Raw genomic sequence first — 22,254 nt, forward strand, 5'->3', positions numbered from 1 at the left:
GATGTTGTGCCTGGGTTTTACATTAAGTATGTCTAGTAAAGAAGGTTTATTGGCACCTTAAAAGTAAACTAATCCATCCATCCATCCATTTTCTGTACACCCTTGTCCCTTAAGAGTTGGGAGGGGTGCTGGTGCCTATCTCCAGCTAACGTTCCGGGCGAGAGGCGGGGTTCACCCTGGACAGGTCGCCAGTCTGTCGCAAAAGTAAACTAATGATTAAGCTAAATACAATGTAGTTGGGCTAAATTTAAGAGAGGAGATTAGAGCTGTTTTCCTTACACAAACAACTTCGATATATGTTTTGGAAATATGATCTAAATTGATTTTTATATCGGCAGATATATAATTTCTTCTTCTTAATGTTTTAGAAAAGTTTGAGCACACACTGCCAAAATAAGAAAGTGCAGGAAATGCCCCTGCTGTTGATCCCGCCCACCTTTAAGCTCGGTTGCGTAGCAACTGTCAAACTTCGACAGGCAGAAAGAAACGCTTATGAAACGAGTATAATTAAGGCGCTTCGTGTTACTTTTCTTTTTCTGTTTTCTGACATAAACACAATGGCCAAACAAGCACAGGTAAAGAAAAGGGATCACGCCACCAGCAAAACGTCTGCTTCAGACCGGCAGTATGAGTGAGTAATTAAATACAGTTGCGTTGCTGCCTTGCCGTTTGCTAACAGAGAGAAAAGTGCACAAAGCTGAATCGAATGTCTCGGTATTTTAGGACAGCCAACTCCTCCGAGAGCCTCGAAAAATCCAAAATGCACATCTGGCCCGAGTGGAGCGATGCCGAAGTCAGCAAGGAGAAGTGGGACGTATCTAAAGGAGAAGGCAGAAAGTCAACCAAGACCAAGAGTAATTCTGTAAATATGGGGCGGGGGATGGTAGTCAGTGAAAGACGGTTCCTACACTGAGAAACTTGATTTCAGTATTTTCCAGGTCTACAACGTCTGAAAAAGATCTTAAGAGCGTGGACAAATGGGTGTTTCCGGATTTTATTCCGTCTCATCATCTAAAACGCTTTGTTGTTATCCTTCCTTGCTTCCTTTTGAGTCATTCCTTTTCAGGTGTCCTTTTCAGCTTCCCTCTTTTCCCTTCGTCCTTTCTCCCACACTTTTCTCTTTCTTTGATTCCTTCCATTCTTTCCTGTTATGTCTTTTCTTTGCTACCTTTGTCCTTACAGCCTGTGTTGTTACAGTTCTGTCATTTAAAGCCTTTGCACTAAATATCCTATTCATTGTGAAACTTTGTATTTCATAGAACATCAATTCTGGAAAGTACTGAAAATTTTCGTGAAAGATTAATCCATAAATGGGAGATAGTTAAACTTTATCAACGCATTCAAACAAAAATGATTAAAATATGCATCTGCATTTGAAAATTAAGTTGCCTTTACAGTCCTTCTTCGACGATCCAGAAGGAAAGGTGTTTTTGCCTTCAGCCCTGAAAGTGCACACATGGAAACGTCCATCTGAGTTTATTGTTGATAAGGTAACTATACCATCCCTTTCAGAATTATGTTGTTTTGTATTAAAACATAAACCTTTAATTTCAGTTAGTTTTAGTTGGGTATAGCTGCTAATATAATAGTCTAATACTAGTGTAGTGAAGCTATATTAACTTTGGCCATTTAGTAAATATGTTGACTCCTATTGGACTATAAATGTTGTCCAGCATTTATAGTTGGACAACAAATTGGTTACCCATTTGTCCCGCCAAATGGGTAACCAAGTTTCAGCATGCAAGAAAAAATCATGTTAAATAAGTAAATTGTTAGTAATAATTTTAACCACTTTTATCCTTTATTTTGGATCTTGTGTCAGATTGCAACTAACATTAATTCTTATCCTTGCAAATATAAAAGCACTGATACAGTACCTCGAAATGGTATTCTTATCCCATTGAACCTTTATCCAATTTGTTACATTACAAACATAACATTTTATGTATTTAAAAAGGTTTCATGTGATAGATGAAAATAAAGTAGTGTCTGATTGTAAATTGGAAGTTAAAACATACGTGAAACAATTGAAATGAACAGATGAAAATTGTGGTATGCATTTGTATTCTGTCAAAGCTTTTGAGAGTCACCTCTTACTGCAATTACAGTCTCGTTAGTTATGCTCATCTATAAATTGAAATGCAGATATTGTTTTCAATGGAAAATGGCTCAAGGTTAGACAGATCAGATTGAAAGTGTCTCCAAGTTCTTTCAAAGTTCTCAATCAGAATTTGGTCTGGATTTTGACTGGGCCTTTAATGCTTTGAAATAAACTATTCTATTGCAATTTTGGTAATATTATTGTTGTTCTACTGGAAATCGAAACCTCTGCCCCCGCCGTTAGTGTTTTCGCAGCCTGCAGCAGTTGTTCTTCTATGATTCAACGGCATTTAGCTCCATATCGATTTACCTACCTGTCAAGTATTTATCTGCTAATTGAATACCTAGGGTAATTTACTCAGCAATAAATCCCTAAAGTAAATTTCTCCTTGCGTCACAATGTGAAAAGTATACAGATATATTCTCTAACCTTCTCCAATTAAGTGTAATTTCATCACTTTACTTTTCACATTGGTGTATGGACCACTTACTAACTGGAAGCTTCCTGTTATTTTGAATCAGTCTTTGCCAAGTCAGATGGTGCCTTTTCACTCAAGAAGTCAAAACGAATTCAATGGTTTCATACAAAAGGAGCAGAGGCTAATCAAGGAAGCAATCAGCCATACAGAAGGAAGCAGAAACTCTTCTGAAAAAGCTGTCTGTCTTGCTGAAGATACATATTATGAAAGAAATGATTTAATGTCCTTGAAAAAAGTTGCTTCAGTTTGAACAACAAAAACTTCCTTCTTTAGCAGTAAACCTGTGTTTCTGACATCTGATGCAGGACAGGCATAAATAAAACAGTATTAGTATTTTATTTAAATGCATACATTTAAATATATGCATTTCAATTTAAATTCCTTATTTAAATTTAAGGACCTTGAATTGCATGTTATATTGGCCTTTGACAGTAGATTACTACATAAATTGTGTATTTGTTTATATTCAGTTAAAATTGTATATGCTACTGTATAAAATGCACACAACCATTTATTTTCACTGTTTGACATTAATTTAGTCTTAATGTTTTCTCTATTGTGTCAGTTAGGTTTACCAAAGATATTTTATGTAATTATTATCAGAATAATGAGTGTTTTTGGTCACTTTCCTGAAGTTCTGTAGGTTACCTACACCCAAACTATTTAAGAAAGTCCATATTATAATGACATGGCTTTCTAAGCCTCTGATTAAATAACTGGTTAACACACAACATCTAAGTTAAGTAGAGGTTTTGCTTGCTTTTGTGTCATTTAAAATAAATGTGACAAGACAGTTAGAAATGTCAATGTGAACCTCCTCAAGTCTAGTTCATTCTTTGGTACAAATTTCCGATGCCTGAATGAACCATGATAATCTGTTCAGGCAATATTTGCAAGTACAAACACCATGGAAATGTCCAGTCATCATACGGTTCAAAACGATGGAACTGTATGTGCACCACAAATTTTGGCACACAATTTTTGTGGAGACATACATTTGGTGCAAGATTTGTGTATCCATCAGACATGAAGCAACATCCTTGTGAAGATTCTGTCTGAAGCTGACAAGAATGTCATTTTCCAAAGTGAAACAAATCCTATACAGTCAGAGAGGAAGAAGATTTTTTTTCCCCAAAAAGCAATTTAAAAAGCCAGATTCTGGTTTGCAAATGCACAGAAACCTTAACCTTATCACGTCCCATTATGAAACTGAAGCTCGAGAGCAGATTTGTGAAAGATTGTGGACAGACCTAGAAAGCTGTGCTAGCAAAGTGGCTCACAAACTTGACACATTTTCTGACAGGAAGAAAGAGTTTAGTGTGTTATATTGTTACAAAAAAACTAAGGTTGTGTATGCTTTTTATACTGTGTATGTAAATATGTTTTCATTTGTATGTATTTACTGTATATCATAGTTGTGTTGAATAGCCAAATATCTTATAGGCAAGTCAGTATCTGTCGTTTTTAGGATGTCACTGTGGTTGAAAACAAAACGGACTTTGACCTGGTCTCCCCCAACAATCATTTGTTTGGTTGTGAGGTTAGTTTTTAACATGTTCTACGTGTAAATATTACTTCTGTATTGACCATGTAACACTTATACTGACGGTAATTTTTGCCTGTCTTCTCTGCTAAGCTGATGAGGTGGATCATCAGTGAGATCCATATTGTTTGGATGCTTTATACAGAGTCAACCTTCCAACAAGACAGCTGGAAACCCTGGGAGCACATCTACTCAATGTGTGACGTGGTGAAAGGTCATGTGCCACTTTATAACAGCTATGGGAAATATGTGATCAGACTTTACTGGATGGTAAGCCTGTCAGAAAAACATACATTCATAAAGACATTCCTGAAGTCACAGTAGTTTTGTAATCATGCATGTATGAAGGCACAGTGTTTCATTTCTTTATACAGGAGATTATATCAGATTTAGTCAATGAAAATGTGAATGAACTGAAATAGAGGGAGGGAGGGATATGAGAATCTTGTTCTCTGAGCTAAAATCAATCAGTCTCACTGGTGTAGCAAAATGGATATGTTGAATAGATAAGGCTTAACACGAGTCTGAGGTTTCTCAAGACTCAAGTTCGATAGTTACACTTTGGTTGCAGTTATATTATTTTGTATTCAAGTTTTACGATTTTGTTTCTGTAAAGCGGGTCAAAATTAAAAATCTTTCTCTTGGGTATAGCTTAAAACTCCACTTTGTGAGTTTGTGTGCATCTTACAGACCACTAAAGTGATTGTGTTTTTTTTTGGGGGGGGGGGGGGGTCAGTTCTTTTCTCCACAACAGCTTGGGTCAACTGGGAAAAAGATTTATTATATTGCTGATTCTTGCTTTGACAAACAAGCATAACACAGTTGTAGGCATCACTTTCCATGCCAACCATAGCATCCCAACAGATGGTTGTTGAGATGCTATTAGGCACCCAGCCCCCACTATCCTCCTTTCCTGTTTCCTTGTCGCATTTTTGCTCTGACTGCTTAGCTTCTTTATTTGTTCAGGTTTCTGCAATGTGCAAATAACTTATTTACATTTTAGTCCTCAGTTTGTCTTGCATACGATTATCTTGTGTTTTTAAAGTCTCTCCCTATACTCACTATCTTGCACTATACTTCACCTCATCCTTTGACCACATCAAGAGCCTCCTCTGTGGGGAAATATATATTCCTGGAGCTAAAAAGAACACGTGAGAAACTAAGTGTTCCACCCTTCCCTGCCTCTGTTCTACAGAGGTTTGCAGTGCTTGTTCACACTTTTCTGATAAGTAAAAGATATGGTTGTGAGCAATCAGACATGTCACCTGACTGCTTATTTTCTTTATAGTTAGCAGACAGACTTATAGTGTAACAATCTATTACTCTAAACCTAATAACAGTAATTGCTAGAAGGTAGAATGGAGAAAAGCATGAAGCCCGAAGTTAGCATGCAATAAATGTAACTCGTCATTATTACTAGAGTTACCCATATTACCTATACACTTCCCTCATTGGGCAAAAACTGTGTTTTTTACAATATCTGTAAAACAACATCCAGTCTGCTACAGTGTTGCTACATGCCATTATTCAAACAAGGGACAGTGTTGTACATTTTTTAATGTTAATTAATTACCTAACATTATTTTAAAGTTCCAGTTTAGTTTTTTATAAATGTTCAGCATAGTATTTACAATGTTTTGTGGTAAAATCAAATAATTACAGTTTTATTACTTTTGGGGTTTTACGATGACGAAACACTGAATTTCTACAGTAAGATATTTTTTGCAAAATATTTTCAACTGAACACTCCCAGTGGCTTTTAAAATAAATATAAAAATGCAAATACTTAAAGCAAATATTTTTTATGATATAAAAAGACTAAGTAAAAATATTCCACGTACTGTTAGTGCCATATTATCATATACTCCAGAAAAGATGGATGACTGTCGAAACGAGCATCTTTGTATCTATAAGCATAGCTTTTATTCAAAAATAATTTTTGGTCAAAGGTGCTATGCCACATGCTGCCCTGGAACCACAGAACTTCCTTATAATAGAAATGTAGATTCATGAAAATTATCATTTTCAAGAATGGCTTATGTTCTGAATAGCTTTAATCTATTGTCCAAAGATCGGACAGCGCCAATATTCCTATGATCGTCTTTGATAAGTGATTGGTTGGTCAAAATACAAAGAAGATTGTTTTCTGCTCATAAAGTGCATCAAAACTAAAAACTCCTATTTATTTTTGATCTGTAAAACCCATCAGCTTACAACACCTACATTTTTTGTACTTTTTTCAGTTTACTAAAAATTAAAATCAGTTAGACCGCAAAGAAAATCAGAAATTCACTAACGTAAGACCGATATATTAGTCTTAATGTTTACATAAAAAACTGGGTGACTAATATAGCATATTTCTTCCACTCTATCTGAAAGCTCATTCAGTTTCTTCTATTCTCCCTCTTTACCCTCAGGGTTCCTGGAGAAAGATGACTGTGGATGATAACATGCCATTTGATGAGGAGAATAATCTTCTTCTCCCTGCCTCTACTTGTCAGTCAGAGATTTGGCCAATGCTGTTGGCTAAAGCTCTAATTAAAATAGCCTGCACAATGTAAGTTACTGTGTTTTACAACATAATTAAGCATTTTACATACTACAGTTAGCATATTTTTAACCAGTTTTGATGTTTGTTTTTTTTTCTCAGTCCAGTTTTCAGGGTTGGTGGTGAAATGGGTGATTTCACCTTTATCCACTCCCTCACTGGCTGGATGCCAGTAATCAGTCCTATAGCGTAAGATTTTTACCGATCTGCTGGATGTTTGTTATAAACAGTTCTCTGCAACTCAGGATGTCACACCCAAAACACTAAATACATTCTAGATAAAAAAACACATAACACATTTGCAATTTCACTATTAATGCATCTTCTTTTTTTTCCCTTTTTTTTTTTTTTTACAATGAGTCATATTGTCTTAAACTAATTCTGTTCTCCTTTACACCCTTTTAGGCCAAAGCACTCAGGGAAAATATGGGATTTCCTTCTAGACACCATTCCTAAATTTACACACGATGATACGGGTTTGGGAGCGTCGTTCTCTGACAGTGACGATCAAGCTGGAGGGACAGATTCCATTCCTCATGACAATAAGAGTCTGGTCCAGGAGACAGAAAAAAGCACAGGTCCAGATTGTTGCATAATTAGGCACACATTCATTTTCACCGAAATACACATTTATGAACAGATTAATGCCTACATAATATTTCTAAATTGCATCTGGTATTAAATTAGTTAACCAATCATCTAACATCTGGCCATATCCAGTATGTATGTTAATTTATGTCTCATTTCTTGGTATTATCTTCTTTTGCATCTATGTAGATAAATCCAGGAGAGCCTCCATCTATTCTTACTTGGCTGATCCAGGTAGGAATTAGACATTCTCAGAGATAAATTTTATCTGAAGATAATTTGAAAAGACCATTTTATGATAAAGTGGGACTGTTCAATTCATATAGCAGATAGTAAAATGGCATTAACACTATGTTAAAAATCTGGATGAAGACAGACAAAAGTTGGGGTTTTTTGTTGGTTGTATGGCACCAAGTCATTTTCAGCTACCAAATATTTTAAACCTTTCTCTTTTTTACCTACTGGTTCTTTTTTGTTTTTACAATAGACTCCTATATATTTCTTTCCCAAGCCCTCTTAAATGTAAATAGCCTTGGCAGAGTAAAGCTATTTACACCTAAAATTTGACCTCCTTCCATATCTTTTCTTTGTCAGATACATGGCTTGTGGTACATTTCAAGCAGAGCTACTGAGGGATTTCTTTAAGCAATGAACGTCTTCTTGTCACTCTTCCCTAAAGGCCAGGCTTGGGGAGTGCATAAAAAACAGCTATCATGTTAGCAAAATCTGCCAGAGTGGCGCATCTCTGCTGCTCCTACAGTTCTACCATTGGCCACTTCCTACCTCTTCACCCTGATGGAAATAAATGTCTTTCACCAGCAACAATGGCTAATAGAAGAAACATTTTACCAGCCATTCAAAATTTCACAAGCAACTATTAGTTTCAAACTTATGTCTTTATAGTATTTGTATTATTTACAAAAATATATAAAGTTAAGTTCTTTAGGGCCCTATTAAATGTGTATGTATTTTTTTTCTCCACATTCCATTTTAGTTTTTTCTGTTCATCCATCCATCCGTACAATCATTATCTTTGCAGGCCCGTGGGTGCTACTGCCTATGTCCAGTAGTCATTGGCCGAGAGGCCTCGTACACCCTGGACAGTATGTTTGTCCATCACAGAACAACTTAGGACAAACAGCCATGCATGTGCACACTCACTCCTGGACAATTTAGAGAGACCAATTAACCTAACAGCCATGTTTTGGAGATTTTGGAGGAAGTTAAGCTATTTGGAGAGAACCCATGCAGACACATGAAAAACATGCAAACTCCATGCATAAAGACCCCAGGCCAGGATTGATTCCTAGGACCACCTTGCTGCAACCAAGTGCACTGCAGTGCAGCCCTTTTTTCAAAGTGTTTTTTTTTTCTTCTTTTTTTGTAGAAATGTAATCAATTTTTTCAATTTAGACCGCAAACTCACCCTTTTTGTAGGTTGATCAAAGTTACCCAATACCTGCTACTTCATAAATTTACCTGAGATTTGGCAATTAGCCAATTTCAACTCCTGGTTCTCTAATGAATCCTCTCTTTACCCAGCCTGTCGGATTAGATAATGGCTATGTCTGGGATGGACAGCTATTGTGACACACTCTATTTGTGAACATTATATCTCTCAAGCTTTGGATATTTTATTGTATGGCCCTGGTTAAAACGACTCCACAGGTTACTCCCTGAGAAGTCTACTGTGTTCCTTGGTGAACACAGTGAATGACTTTTGCCCTCTAATGTTGTCTAACGAACCTCTAAGGCATTCACTGTAAAGCTTCGTTTACAGATGTTTTTATGAGATAATATGCACACTGATAACCTCAGTTTACTAATAAGCTCATTTCAGAAGATGGTTGGTTGCACTATATGTTATTAGTGATAACATTGTAAAGAGGGCAAGTTGAAAATGCACACCTCAATTTCATCTCACTTTTGTATTGGTTACAGATCTTTAAACCATATTTATTGGTATTTTTCAGGTCCTCTAAAAGTTGCAGTATGTGCCAGCTTCTACCCTTCTCTACAAGATTCTTTTGGGCTTGTTCAAACGGTATTTATGTTTCTAGTGTTCTTCTGCTCTTGCTGGCTACTTCAGGTTTCAATGCTGTCACAGCCATTTATTAGGATTAATTGGGCAGACACCTTTTCACATTTGGATAGTTAACAAAATGATTATTTGAATGCTGGATTTTGTTTTCTATAGTTATATTTATCTCAAATTGACACTTATTTAATGATCTGTGTGGCAAAAACAAAAATAAGCAGAAATCTGTAAGAGCCAAATACTTTTAACTTTACTGTTTTAAACAAGTATTTATAACTTTCGCTGAAGATGTTTTTATTTCCGTGCATCTGACATTTGTGGTCATACAGGCAACTTCCTCAGAGCTTTTACGGTTTTATGGTTTGTCGATGCTGCACAGCCATGTTGTCCTGTTGACCAAAACCCGTTCATGTTCGCTGACACCTCCTCCCAAAGCTAAGATGGTATCCCGATGGAAACTCATCCGTCTGCGCAAGAAGATAGTAGTCACTTCTGAGCCTCAAAGTAAGAAAAAGAGAAAAGGAGACATTGAATTATGTTTGGAAATAAAAGCATGGTGAAAAGAAAACTGGAAGAGAATGCATGGGAGTATATCAAACAAGCAAGGTGCAGGCAATTCCACAGTGTGTTGGCTAACTGGATAGATTTGATTGATTGATTGATTGATTGCATGATTGGTTTGCAGCATTGTCAGCAAGAATTTACATGAAAAGACATACATACACACATTATACCATGACATTAATAACAAAGGGATTTGAATGCCTCCACAATTTGTGGTACCTTTTTACTGTCTAATGATTTAATTTCTTGTGGTATGAAAGAAAAATTTTGTTCTGTTTCTTGAGCATAGAAGAAGGCAGTTCCTTATCCCTGAGGGAGTCATCTCATATGAAGATCTTAAGGGGTATGTATTGTCTGCTATAACCTTGTTTGCCTTCCTCATAACCCTGTCCATGTATATTTTGTCCATGATTGGAAAAGTGGCATGAAATAAATTATTGTCCTGTTTCTTGAGAATAGAGGAATGCAGTACCTTAGCCCTGAAGAAAACACCTAAAATAAAGTTCATAAAAGGTGTGTATTGTCTACTATAATGTTGTTTGCCTTCCTTATGACTTTGTCCATGTATATTTTTGCTGTGTTCTGCAAAGTGGTCCCTTTGTGGCTGTGGTCACTGGCTTGTTAAGGATTTCTTCTGAACCTCTGTAGCATTGCCATGCTGTCTGTCTGTCTTTCAAAACTACAGTCTCTACTGAGCTTTGTTGCTGATAAAATCACTCCATGAGTCCCACTTTAAATTACAGTCCAGAACCATGCCCAGGTTCATGTAGCAAGAAACGGTCTTAATCTGCTCTGCATTGATGAAGGTTGGAGATAATGACTGAAGCTTCCTGAAGTCTATAGTCATTTCTTCTGTTTTAGTCGTGTTCAGAATTAGTTTAGATGTTTTGAACTAGTTAACGAAGAAGTTCAGGACTGGTCCTCTTGTTATTTAAAAGGCTTACCAGGTTTGTGTCATCAGTATATTTACTTAATTGTCTATTTGTAAAAGTACTTATGTATTTTGTGTTGGTGTATAGAATAAATAATAGTGAAGATAAAACATCCCTGAGGAGAGTCAGAGCTGGTAGTTGTTTTGTCAGAGAGTGTTGAACCCACTCTGACCCGCCAGACTCTACCTGTTAAAAAAAGGTCAACCAGTATTACATGCTAACATGAAAATATGAGCTGTGCTGGTACATAACTTCTGGTACTAAATAGCTCTTTGTACCCGGCACCTGCTGATCTCTGACTGATCAAGTAATGTTGGCATGATATGTTCCGAGTTTTTAATTTTTCTCCATTTGCAGAGGAACCTGAGCCATCACATGAGAAATTCATTGAGGTTACCAGCACTTTTGTTTTTCGCAGTGCCACAATCACTGGAGGCGTCCCAGAACCGTACGTTCTTTTAAATGACCAAAAAATGAAACAGTGTTGAATTGTTTTTTCTGTTTTGGTTTTGCAAGATACTATTGTCTTTTAATATTGGCTTTTGTTTTTTTGCAGTGACATAAGCAGTGAATCCTCTGTCCCAGAACCGTATGTTCTTTTAAATGATCAAAATATGAAATCAAGTTGAACTGTTCTTTCTATTTTTGCAAGATGCTATTTTCTTTTAATAACAGCTTTTAAAATTGTGCTAATACTATATTATTTCTTGCTTCCTTATCACTAAGGTAAGAAAAGCAAGAAAACTGACCCCATATGTTGTTTTAACCCAAAAATGATGCTACTTATGTTTCTCTCTGTCCTTTGATGCAAAATGGCATTGCAAGATTACTTGCTCAGAACTGTAAGATATAAAAATTATGCATTTTGTATTATCCAGTAATTTAAGGTAGAAATTTTGTTCTTAGCATTCATAACTGTTTTCTGGGTAAAATGATTTGTTCCATTTATTATAATGACAATGTGTTTTTGTGTGGCAGAGAGACCAAGGTGAGCACAATAAGGAAGCGTTCCCGTAAACCCAGTATGTTTGCGATTACTGAGTCAGAGGAGGCAGACAGACATGAACCTGAAGTAGCTGAGCCAAGCAGCACTGGAGAACTGAAGGTGTCTCCACAGGTGTGCTTTTAATATATAAATTTAGAATAAATGGATTTAACATGTAAAACTTAACCTTTTAGGGGAAATGGACTGATGGCTTCTACGGATTTTAGGATCTTTGTGAAATTGTATTTCAGTGCTGTAAAAAAGTGATATTTTGTAGCTTTTTGTTACTACCTTCCATTGTTTCATTCTTGTGCCCTCACACCTCTTTAGAGTCATTATCCATGCAGCTGAAGGCTGATCAGTAGAGTCCCGTGTGTTTGTGACAGCACGGCTGCCATCCACCAATCTCAAAGTCACTTCTGTTATCTCCTGGTCAGGCCACCACTGACCAGAGGCACATTTGGACTAAAGAAAGAACCAGCTCAGAAAGGGAAATACCAGAGGCTAGCATTCAAAGCAGGAGACATATCCTTGCTTCTGTCTGAGACGAAGACAGAAGCAAGGATGGCAAGGAGCACAGAGAGGCAACTAATGTGCAATAGAACAGAATATGAAAAGGGGCTTAAAAATGGATAGAAAGTGATAAGTCCATAGGTGCAAAGCATGAAAAGACTCTGCAGTGTGGTGGTGCATAGGTGTCGTACAGGGAGGTGTCATGTACTATGCTGATGAAAAAAGGACTGCAATTAGATGGTGAGCCATGAGTGTCTACATCTCTCGGGGGCTTCATTATTATACTCCACCCCCAGCATATGCAGGAAAAAATAGCATTCATATTAATCGCCCTTTTGTGTAACTCTGAGCAGTTATAGGGCGGATAGGTTAGGACAGTGTTGGCATGCTAATTAGATTTGTGTGTGCAGACTTCTCAGATCAGTTTGCATGTGTCATGTGTGACACTTTTCATGGCGAGCACATGGTGGATCACATGCTGAGACTGTGAATCAAGCAAAAAGGGTTTCTTGCTCCGTTTTCCCCTCCCACTGTTTTTGTTAACCCTGACCAATAGAATTAAGCTCTGCTGCTGACTCCAGGACAAAAGGGAGGTGCCATCACATGACATCATTAGTACCCTCTCCTGGAGTAGGGTTTATACTGTTAGCTCATTATACAAGCTCCCTGCTTTTACTTATTAAATGGTCGGATGGTCATCCAAACTTACAGCTTTGTCATTCATCAGTTTGCTTTATTGTTGTAATCTCTGATGCCAATATTTTGAATATCCAGTCTCAAAATCCCATCTCACCACACAGATGAGTAGTCTCATGGATGGGTATAGAAAACATTGCATGACTTGGAGCATGACTTAAAGTTTTATGAACTTTTGCCAACTTACGTAGACATCTGCATATTGGCATTTCTGTTGCAGCAGAGCTTTTTTACAGTGGTAGAGAGGAGGTCAAGTGTGCCTCCCGATCACAATGCCTCTTTCCGTCTGTCTGAATCTCTGGGTACTTATTTGAATAAGTGGTGACTCACATGCAGCAGCAGACACACTCTCTGTCTCTCTCTGAGTCAGAGAGTCTTGGCGGGAGATACTTTGAAGCTACACAATACAAAATGATAATTCTTGTTCAGAACTGAGTAAACCCTTGGACATTCACCAGATTGGTTCCTCAAGGGAATGTTTTTCGACAAAGACTTAAAGGGAGGAAGGTTTAGATCAGTGAGACATGGGCACATCTTCTTGTAGTTGGCTTTGATATCAAAGACATACTTTTCTGGAACAATCACTTTGTTTTTTGTTTAAATTTGCTTAAATTAAGCTCACAGCAAAGCTAATTTTATGGCACTGTAAATTAGGAATAAATTGGTATAATTGAAATCTAAATACTCCAATGTGTTTCATTTCATCACTTACAACCTGAAAGTCCACTATATTTTTTTCATTTAATGTTATAGGAAAATATGAAGGAAAATGATACTTGTGTTTTAAATTTTTTACAAGAAAATGGAAGTACTCCAGCTTTTGTGTTTGGCCCCCTTTGCTCAGATAACATAAATGAAATAAAATACATTTAGTTGCATTCACAAGTCAGGTCTTCTCTCTGGCAAACAGCATTAAGTAGAGAAGACAGCAAAGGCTCACGATAACTCTGGAGGACCTGCAGAGAAACACAGCTTGGGTAGGAGATTTTGTCAACAGGACAACTGCGTGCACCACAAGTCTGGTCTTTATGGGAAAATGGTAATAGTAAAGTCTCTCTTAGAAGTCTTTCTTTAAAGAAAGAGACCATGTGTTGGTCTGTCACCTAAAATCCCAATAAAAATACCATGTAGTTTGTGGTTGCAATGTGAAAGTGTACTGTGTGGAAAAACTGTATCTAGATGAATGTATTTGATTAAATCCTCATTCAGATTGAGTCCTTTTATCCTTAACTTCAATAATTTCCCTCACTTTCTTTCTTAATAGTAAAACACTTCAAGTAAAAGCAGTCAGGAGTATTTAGTGGCAGACTGAGAGGACAAGAAGGGGAAACGAGAGGGAAAATAGCTTAAGAAAACATTGCAAGTATATAATTCTGACTCATTAGTGCTATAACTTTAAAGGACTGGGCAGACTTACAGGGAAATCAGAGCCACTGTGTGAATCACCTCTAAAAGGAGTAACAAACTACACAACACAACAACTCCTCCTCTGTCACTTGCATTCAAAGTAAATTAGAGCTGGTATTCCCTGGTGGTGATTTTAGTTGGGGCGGAGCAGGCCCTGTCACATTAAACTGTGTCTCTGTGTCGGGTGAGAATGGCACAACACCACAGCTGGCGTGGAATAACTAGAGGGTAGAAGCATATCTCTCGCAGTGGTACTCTGTCAGCGTCCCACAGTTCATGCCTCTCTCCCTTTTTTTCTGTCTCTTATTATCCCTCTAGGTTACAGCAGAGGACAAGATAAAGGACACTGATCAGATGTACATTGGTAAATGCTATTTCCATGCAATATTTTCACTACTTAAAAGAATATCTGTGTGGAAAACTGCCTTGTAAAAAGTCAAATATTTGATTATAAGACAAATTACACAAGGTCTTTCATTATACATCATGAAATGTTACTATATTTGGTCTAGTTGAAAGCCTCCATGGAGTTCAGCCTAGTTACTATGATGGGAAATATTTGCACCCATCTTTCTGTCTCTCTGTGGGCGAAGCGAACATTTGAAGAAGACAGGATTGAAATTTCAGCTTGTGACATCAAACCGATTCTCTGCCTCTTCTCTGCCCCTTTTTAGTTGCTTAGTAACACCTGCAGTTTGAGTTTGCAGACCACCATTGCTCAGCGGCAGAGACGCTTGCCCTCGCAGGCTCAGCTTACTGATCAGAATCTCGCTTCAAGTAGAGCTCGGGGGTAGACCGTTTGCATGTGCTCGTGTGTTTTCTTTTTTTTTTTTTTGAGATGGAGCCTGTATGCATGCATATGTCTGTGACTTTGGACAGGATGCACAGAGATGGTGGGAGTTTGAGTGGGAGTATGGACGTGCATGTGTGCTTACACTGTGCCTTTATGTGGGAGTTTGGCCAGTTCAACTTGCTGTAATGATTTGAGTCTAGGATAACTTGCTATGACTCACATACATTTACTTGCAGCAATTTGAGACTAGAACTATCACTGTAACATGAAAAGCGCCACTCATTTCAGTTGTTAATCGTCTCAAAAAGGTCATTATTTTGTTCCTTATATAATGATTTAGTGTGTGTGCTTCAAAGACAAACATTCCTGTAGTCATGATGAATTATTGACCTAAGTTCAATCCACTTCCTTCCAGAACAACTATCAATTAAAGATCCTACAGTCAAGAACGCCAAACCTCTACTGACCACATGGGTGGACATGGATGACTTTTCAAAATGTTTTCAGTGAGACAAATGCAAATGAAAGCAAGAAACATTACAGTGCATGAAGTAAGCATTAATGGTTGGGTGAAACAAAAATAAAAAAATCTTCCTTTGTTGTTTTTCTTTAGGTCATTGTTGGTCTTTCACAAACCCCAGATGTACTCTCAACATATCCAGAAATCACAATTCAAGGTAAGAAAAAAAAGCATCTCAGAATAAATGACTAATATCTGCATTTTTAACATGCTGTTTCCTGACATTTCATTGGTTTGTGCTTTGTATATTATCTTAATACTGATTATTGTGATGACTGTTACCTGACTGTTCCTTTATCATCAGAGTACTCTCCTCTCAAGAGATATGGGTAGTGTCAGCGGCTCTGGAACGTCTTGTCAATATCCTATCAATAGATCTGTGGATATAGCAAGTGCTGAGGTACATATGCAAACACACACATTTTAGAAAAATGATTTTCTCCTTTATAGATTTAGTCTATTTCTTTCTTTTATTTTGACATTCCAAAGTTACCAATCACCTAATGCATTTTAACTAAAGACAAAGATAATACAAGTAAACACAAAAAAGCTCTCCAAATCAACCTTGACCATATGTGAAAAAGTAAATGGTAAGCTACTTAGATCAACTTAATTATGACTAAAATGTTCATTATCAAGTATGGACTGGATTATTCAGCATTAAGTACCACCCAAAATCAATTTAGTATTGAGTTTACCATTGTTGTTTTACTTTCCTTACACTTTTCTACTTTATTTTTTTAATTAAAATTTCTTTATGCTCCAGAGAAAAACATCTGAAAATCCAAGCATCTTTCTATACAATTTTTTCCTATTATCCTATTAACCAAAGATGGAAAATTATGGCCGAATTTTAAGACATTCAAGAATAGAAAAGATACTAACTCACTTACATTGGGACTCAAGAAAACCACTTTATAACGTTTGTCCATAAATTTTGAAAACATGGAGCAGTGGTGAACCTTCTCAGCAGTGACCATTACTCCCATCCATCAACAGCTCATCCAGGACGGTCAGGAAAGAACCTAAAACAACATTTAGCCCTGCAGGCTTCACATGCCTCTGTTAAGATCCTTGGTCATGAGTCAACAATAAGAATGAGACTGGACAAAGCCCATTTCACATTTTTCAAAAGATGCATTGATCCCCAAGCCTAGTTGGGCTTGGGGATCAAGGGCCCTAGTTGGGCTTGATCCCCATTTGAATTTCATTTGAATTTCTCTCTTAGACCGCAACTCCCTTCCTCCATTATTATTATTATTATTATTATAGTCACAGTTCTGATTACAGACGCTCTCAGTGAGTGCCAGCTGGAGACATCCTCCAAAGACATTCCTACAAATGTAGGAATTTTCTGGAAGGCAGCTTGTTTTCATTAATCAATAAAATAATCATTACAAAATTCCCTTGTAGTATTCAAAAATGGAATACAAGCAGCCAGCACTGTACACGTAAAACCACACTGAGAAAATATTTAATATGCATTTCACCTTCCATCCTTCAGTTTCCCCTGCTAAGGGTTTACCTTCAACATTAGTTTTTCCTCCATAAAGCTTTCCTTTGTTCTTGTTTCAGTCCTCTTCCAGTTTTTATTTAAGAATATATCGGTCTTGTGTGTGTTTCTTGGCACAGTGTTCAGAAGTAAGAGGAACTTACTATCTTTTTGTCGACTCCCTGGAACCTTCCGAGATCCTCGTCAGTTTGTCTGCCTTTCTTCACTGGGGAGACACTGGTGAAAAGAGTAAGGGATTATCTGCACATGAACACACACTGAAAATAATTTTCTGTGCAGTTTCTGTAAGAAGCTCAACTTACTTGCGTGTTGTGTGTGTGTATATCAAGTTGTTGCTAAAAAATGATAAAGTTTGTGTTTACCTGCATTAACATTTTGTAACTTAGATTTATGTTAAACTGTACAACCATTATATTTGAAATGCTTTCCATTTCAGCAAGTTCTGTTGAGAAAACGTCATTCGGAATACACAGGCGTGCAGTGCTTCTTATTCAACCTCAGTCCTGGACATGCTTGAAGGCTCAGCTTCCAGTTCTCACTATCAAGACCACCTTCTCAAAGGCAGCTGTTCTTAGCTTGGCAGCAGGGTAGGACTCATTTGTTAAAACTGCCAAAAAAAATTACATTTCACTAATAAACATAAAAGCAAAGGCATCAGTTAAGTACTTAATTTATTGGACAATGGTGCTTAAAGATTCCACATACAATTATACATCAAAACAAAAGAACTAATAGTATAAGAAATCCATACCTTATATGATTTTTTTTTTATTTCCTACAGAGGTAAATAAGTGGTTCATTATTTCCCTTCACAGCCATCGAAAAATCTACAAGTGGCTCTTATAATGTGAGCACATATATTTTCCCACTATAGTTGTCCTGAAAGGCAGCAAAAAAGTATCTGTCCTTGTCTCTATTAATGGCAATAGTTTGGCCTAGAAGGAGAAAGCCTAGTTTCTGGGGTCAGGTGCAAGTGTGCAGCAGTGCAATTACTGCTGAGCCATAATCATGCACAACACTCAATTGACAATGCCCCATAATACTACTTCCTCTCCTGTGAACTGTTATTATGCTTTTTGTTACAAAATTTACTGCCCTAGCACATCTTTGTGTTAAACTCTTTGTTCTACTCTATCCTTTTCCACTGTTTTTTGTTTCCTTTTCAGTTTCTGTAGCCCCAGCCAAGCTCTGATTCACTGCTCACCCATTTACTAAATGCTGTGATGGCTGAATTGTATAAAGCTAATGGGTCTTGGGTAGCAGAATTCCACGCTTCAGTCCCTGTGAACTCAGCTGGGCATTTGGCAGACAAACTCTTTGACTGGAGCAACTCTTGACCAGTTGACCCATTGATTACCACAGAGAAAAATGGAAACATGCAGTACTGCTTCCAAGAATGCAGTGAATCTGTCTAAAATACTCAGGAAAATTAAAAAATAGGGCTCCTACTCAGTATTGAAAGTATGAAATTAGCTTTTGATAATTTTCCATCTTTGGTTAAGTATGATGATAGGAAAAAAGAAATGTATAGAAAGATGCTTGGATTTTCAGATGTTTTCTCTGGAGCATAAAGAAACGTTTAATAAAAAAGTAAAGTAGAAAAGTGTAAGGAAAGTAAAACAACAATGGTAAACTCAATACTAAATTGATTTGGGGTGGTACTTAATGCTGAATAATCCAGTCCATATTTGATAATAAACATTTTACATTTTCACACCTTTCGGTAAAATAGAAATGATGTGAGAAAAAGAAAAAAGAAAAAAAATACATTTGTCACGTTGCCCAATAAAAAGCCAAATTGCATATTGTCTCATGATATGTGGAACATTCAGATAATGAAACTAACTTTGCTCATTTTTGTTACTTGTTTGAAATATTGTAAAAACTGAAGAAAAATGTCAATTGTTTCAGCAAGGAACATACTAAATACAATAGTAAATGACATATTAAAATAAGAAAAACGAAAGGAAAAACATTTCTCAGACTGACAATGAAGATACTTGAGATTTTTTTTAAAGTGATTTGAATGTGGTTTATACTACAGTCTCTGATTGTGAAGGGGGTCTGTTGATGAAGGATCTCTTTGTTTTATTGAATAAATGGTAGCACAAGTCCTTATAGTCTATTTAGTAAACAGTATGAGCTGCAAGTCCCTGTTTTAAAAATGTATTTTGCCACTGTCTCTCATTTCTCAGGCGCAATGTGTTTCGCCTCCACGTACATGCGACTCTAGCCTACCACATCCACCTGAGCAGCGAGACTCAATTCATGTTAGGAGATGAAGAAACCATTATGCCCATCCTAGCAAAGGTGATCCAAAACTGTTGTCAACACCTGATCATGTTGGTGGTTCTAGTGGACAATATAGTATCTTTGATTCTAAACAGATTATTTTTTATTTCCCTTTTTCTAGACAAATCCACTGACCGTATCAGTGTATCAAATGTACACACTGTTAAATAAGAAAACCACTGTGTAACCAAAAAATTCAGAAGAATAGAAATATCCTTTCATGTACCTAGCTGGGGGAAATAAGTGAGGGGGGAAGTTAATGAAAATAAATTGACAAATCTTGTGTTTGTCTATTTCTCCAAGAGTAAAACAGTATATTGGTTACTGAATTAAAGAACACGTGTTCGAGCAATATTTTGTATTTTCTTTCTCAGAAAACTAATTATGAAACAAAGAGACAAAACCAGAGGAATTTGAAACATTTTTTCCACTTTTTTCTTTAAGCATTTACTAATATAAACACTTTCTTTTGAAATATTTTCTCTAAAACATATTGGAATTACTTTTCTTTTTACCCCACCAGCTTATAAATGTGTACAGCTGTCTGTGTACTTTTCTTCACGTTTTAAATGAGTCTCTCTGTTGCAGATTTTTTTTTTCTGTTTGCCAGCAGTTTACAGTTTAAACTTTTTTTCTGCTACATTTCTGCACCAATTGCATCAATTTTAGTTTAGTTTAGTTTAACTGGCAGCAGTAAATAAAAACATATGCTAATGTTCTGTCTTAACAGGAAAGTGTTCGCTTCAGTGAGCAGGCTTTGGCCATATTCAAAGCCTTATCCTGCGTGGTTGCTTCCTTTTCTGATGGACAGAAGCTCCCATCACTCAGAAAGAATCTGGAAAATACTTATTTCCCCAAAAGTATCTTTTCCAAAACTGGGAGAAGAAAACACCAAAAGGTAACTTGTGATCATAATGCGACATAAACATAATGCCATACAACAATGATCTTATTGTGCAGCAAATAAGTATGGATGGTGCAGAGAAACTTGCTAAATGTGCTGGGCTGAACAGCTGAACTGTAAAAACAGAATTGGTGTTGGGACTTTGACTGTCACAGCTATTATAAACAAGTGTCATTTTGGTCTATGAACATTTTTGTCCTGATATTCACATAATTATTTATTATATATGATATCTCTCTGTTAGCTTGTTATATCCAAGCTCTGCAACCTAAAAACCCTATGGTAAGGCTTTAATGTGCTTTACTAAATCACCTGTAAGATTTTTTTTATATATTGGAGAAAGACTATTTGATGGTGTCAAAAATTATTTTGTAAAAATTATAAGTTGGTAAAGATCTAATAGCCCTAGCAGAGAACCTGTTGTGAGTTATTTCACATATACACAAGAGTTTGTATATAAAAATAGCAGTAATAAGTCGTCTTTAATTAGTAATAATTACTATGTTTAACTTTTAGCAAGCATGAGAAGTAATTGTCCAGCAGTTATTGTCCTACAGGTAGTCCTTCTCATAACTGTAATCTTGCAGTCAGTTTTTTTTTTTCACACATTCATGTATGTATTTGTTACTTTGTGTTTGTTTGCCGGAAACAAAGCTGTTTAACTTGGCAGTGTGCCACATGTTTCGTGAGGCCCAGGGCAGAAAGTTGACATCACAGGAGTACTTTGCACTTCAAGCCCTTACTACCGACCCCTCACTTTGGGCCCCAGTCATAGAAGCATCACCTTCTACCCGTAGGTCTCATTTTTATGTTGACAAATAAAATGTATACATTTGCATATGTTTGTAATTCACAATTATGGTATGCTGTCTTGCAGCTTATATTTGCAACAGCTGTTATATGTGCTATAATCAGTGGATTTACTCCTAAATCCAGGTCTGCTTGAGGGAAACCATTTCAGAATATAGCATTTGAACTTTTTTTTCCACTTTCTATAATTTTAACATGTTGGTTTGTTTCTCTCATTGTCCTGTTTCTAGCAAATACAAAGCGCTCTGAAGTATGGGGAGACAGGCGGCCAACAGACAAAGAAATCCAGGCAGTCACAATTCTGCAAGCTCGATTAAAAGGGTATTTGGTGCGAGCGGCACTTAACGCCTCAAAACCTGGTAAAGGTACACATAAGTATATGAGAAACATGCATTTAATGGAGAGTAGCTTACATTTTCACTCATTGTTAAAATTTGCCTGATTTATTAAACTGAGCTGTGAAGCACAGGAGCCAATAGTGAAGGACCTCCATTCTTACCAATACGCCAAGACAAAGAGCTCTGTAGATGAGGAAATAGAGAAAAACATTTAGCTAGTTGCTCTCACATGTTCATACACTAATATACAGATCAGTAGCCACGCTGAGGTTAAATGTCACAGGTCCTGAGTGTCTGGACGGCTGTAACATTCAGCACAATCTGAAGGATAATAAAATAGAAATCAGCAATAACGACTGAAGCGCTGCCTTTAACATCCAGATTGCATTTTTCTTTATTTGTTAACAAACAAAACTTTTACAATGTACAGTATTAATGTTTTACATAACCATTGTCTTATAGACCTGGTTTATTTTTCTCACAGGTAATAATTAACTTCACACATTACCCTTTTCAAATTTCCATCAGTCACTTAGATGAAGACAGCCAAGGTACAGTGTACCAAACAGGATAAATCAACTGTTAAAAATAGAATTACAAGACTTACAAAACAAATACAGAATTTAACTTGGCATTATTTCAACTTCAACCTCAATTCACACACTTTATGAACAAAGACTATTTCTCTACC

At 36.7% G+C, this 22,254-nt stretch overlaps 1 protein-coding gene across 3 annotated transcripts in view; it reads left to right on the forward strand.

Moving 5' to 3' along the window:
- Nucleotides 1-451: 451 nt before the first annotated feature.
- The window catches only part of adgb (androglobin), a 35,919-nt gene continuing 14,116 nt past the window's right edge, over nucleotides 452-22,254 (forward strand). The window contains exons 1-26 of one of the 3 annotated variants that reach the window (XM_032585598.1): nucleotides 452-631; nucleotides 724-862; nucleotides 1,386-1,490; nucleotides 4,048-4,119; nucleotides 4,216-4,392; nucleotides 6,540-6,679; nucleotides 6,773-6,859; nucleotides 7,076-7,248; nucleotides 7,448-7,492; nucleotides 9,232-9,302; nucleotides 9,626-9,800; nucleotides 10,150-10,203; nucleotides 10,320-10,373; nucleotides 11,150-11,240; nucleotides 11,349-11,381; nucleotides 11,771-11,909; nucleotides 14,712-14,757; nucleotides 15,602-15,692; nucleotides 15,800-15,863; nucleotides 16,011-16,106; nucleotides 17,339-17,447; nucleotides 17,656-17,806; nucleotides 19,415-19,529; nucleotides 20,242-20,409; nucleotides 21,070-21,208; nucleotides 21,456-21,584. In XM_032585598.1, the coding sequence (XP_032441489.1) occupies nucleotides 558-631; nucleotides 724-862; nucleotides 1,386-1,490; nucleotides 4,048-4,119; nucleotides 4,216-4,392; nucleotides 6,540-6,679; nucleotides 6,773-6,859; nucleotides 7,076-7,248; nucleotides 7,448-7,492; nucleotides 9,232-9,302; nucleotides 9,626-9,800; nucleotides 10,150-10,203; nucleotides 10,320-10,373; nucleotides 11,150-11,240; nucleotides 11,349-11,381; nucleotides 11,771-11,909; nucleotides 14,712-14,757; nucleotides 15,602-15,692; nucleotides 15,800-15,863; nucleotides 16,011-16,106; nucleotides 17,339-17,447; nucleotides 17,656-17,806; nucleotides 19,415-19,529; nucleotides 20,242-20,409; nucleotides 21,070-21,208; nucleotides 21,456-21,584 (2,737 nt within the window). In that variant the 5' untranslated portion in view covers nucleotides 452-557. The other 2 variants (XM_032585599.1, XM_032585600.1) reach the window with 2 other exon arrangements.

This window comes from Xiphophorus hellerii, chromosome 15 (genome assembly GCF_003331165.1).
Source record: "Xiphophorus hellerii strain 12219 chromosome 15, Xiphophorus_hellerii-4.1, whole genome shotgun sequence".
Classification (NCBI taxonomy): Eukaryota; Metazoa; Chordata; class Actinopteri; order Cyprinodontiformes; family Poeciliidae; genus Xiphophorus; species Xiphophorus hellerii.